Source organism: Apteryx rowi, unplaced genomic scaffold (assembly GCF_003343035.1).
Source record: "Apteryx rowi isolate R43461 unplaced genomic scaffold, aptRow1 scaffold_138, whole genome shotgun sequence".
NCBI lineage: Eukaryota > Metazoa > Chordata > Aves > Apterygiformes > Apterygidae > Apteryx > Apteryx rowi.
The window spans coordinates 410,477-412,350 of record NW_020447619.1 but is presented as its reverse complement, the minus strand read 5'-3'; the positions used below and the strand labels follow the sequence as shown (position 1 = coordinate 412,350).

Genomic DNA, 1,874 nt, shown 5'->3' with positions numbered 1-1,874 from the left:
GGAGAAGAGAAGGCTGAGAGGAGATCTTATCAACGTGTACAAGTATCTGAAGGGAGGGTGTCGAGAGGATGGGACCAGACTCTTCACAGTGGTGCCCAGTGACAGGACGCGAGGCAACGGGCGCAAACTGAAACACAGACGCTTCCATCTGAACATGAGGAAAWACTTTTTCACTGTGAGGGTGACAGAGCACTGGACCAGGTTGCCCAGAGAGGTGGTGGAGTCTCCTTCTCTGGAGATATTCAAAACGCGCCTGGATGCAATCCTGTGCAATGTGCTCTAGGTGACCCTGCTTGAGCAGGGGGGTTGGACTAGATGATCTCCAGAGGTCCCTTCCAACCTCAGCGATTCTGTGATTCTGTGATTCTGTGATGTTTCAAAACAAATGTATGCTTTTTGCCCAAGTTAAATATACCACAGATGAACAACTGCAATTGCCCTTAAAATAATTTCAAAATCAAAAAGATCAGCCTTTACTAAAGGAGAATTGGTCAATAAAGCTATTAATGCCAAGCACTTACTTGCAGGTGATGGGGTGCTGCATCCACTAGTTGGTGGGTGACTCTGGAGTCCATGAAGAGAAGGCAGTGACAGTCCACTGATGACTGGAGGAAAAAGTAATGGATATGGTGCTGCTGGATAGTGAGTCATATGTCCATTCACTGCTGGTACTGGACATGTGCGGCTGCTGGTTGTCATGTTAATACCTCACAGTGTATAAATATTATGTTGCATCACTCCAGGCCAGCAAACAGATACCTGAACTTGTGAATGGAGAAGGCTGCCAAGCCAGCAGGTACTACTTGAGGTGGATTGCGCAATGATGTGAAAAGATAATTCACTAGATTAGATCTGTCCTATATTTCATTGCTGCTTCCTACTGTTCTCTTTCCCAGTACATTCTTGCTCTGCAGATTGTGGACAGAAAGTCGTCTTATTCTGTCAATTCAGGGTGCAGTTCCGTTGCTTATGCAAATGTTTGTCTGGGAGGACAGTTGCACTCTACAGATGCATGCTGATACATTCTGTGGGGGGAAGAAAACAATATATTGGGTTTATATTAGTCTGTGGGGGGAAGAAAGCAATATATTGTTTATATATATATATATATGCATACTTTTTTTTACATATACATATGTAGAAAATGGTTCTGTTTTTTTCAACTTTCGTTTAGTGATTATCTATTTACTAGTGTCCTAAAAGATCAGCTTGATGGCTACCCGGGCGTAAGAGCCTTATTCTACTGAAGGTTACAGTAGAAAATCCATTAACTTGATTTCACTGCCCAATGTTTTACCTCAAAAGCAATGTCAAGTCAGACATAACCTTGTTTGGAGATTGCCATTTTAAAAACAGATACATCAATAATTGCCTGAAATATTGATACTGGAGGAGAAAAACAACTTCTGAAAAAATTTGTTGTACATGAAAGGTTTCAGTTCCACTCTAGAAATCTCATCCCCATAAAAATTACATAACAAACAGGACTGGGGAACCTCTCCGCTCGGCTTCAATTCCACATCTCAGTTCAGGCAGTGGGGAAATGTTTCTGAGGGTGAATTTGGTACAGACAGTAAAGTGGAACAGTGGTGATTGGTTTACCAACGATTGTTCTCACGAAGGATGGTTAGCTTATCTTATTATCACTTAACAGATTCCTCATGAACTTTTTTAAGTTCATGCCCCTAGCCTTCACCCCTCAGGGGTTTAGCAGCATCTTAGTCTTAAGAGACTGAGAACCTCTAACTGCCTCTATCACCAAATAAATAAAATAGAAGCTTCCAGCATTGTCCCCTCTATCCTTCCCAATGCTTTTCCATAGTCCCTTTGCTCCCTCACCTCTCCATCCCACCTGGCAGGTTTCTGTCCTTCAG

At 42.6% G+C, this 1,874-nt stretch overlaps 1 protein-coding gene across 2 annotated transcripts in view; it reads right to left on the bottom strand.

The window, feature by feature from the left end:
- RARB (retinoic acid receptor beta) overlaps positions 1–1,021 on the bottom strand; it is a 194,150-nt gene extending 193,129 nt beyond the window's left edge. The window contains exon 1 of one of the 2 annotated variants that reach the window (XM_026057299.1): positions 522–1,021. In XM_026057299.1, the coding sequence (XP_025913084.1) occupies positions 522–699 (178 nt within the window). In that variant the 5' untranslated portion in view covers positions 700–1,021. The remainder of the gene's footprint in view (positions 1–521) is intronic. The other variant, XM_026057298.1, reaches the window with a different exon arrangement.
- Between the last annotated feature and the right edge of the window lie 853 nt (positions 1,022–1,874).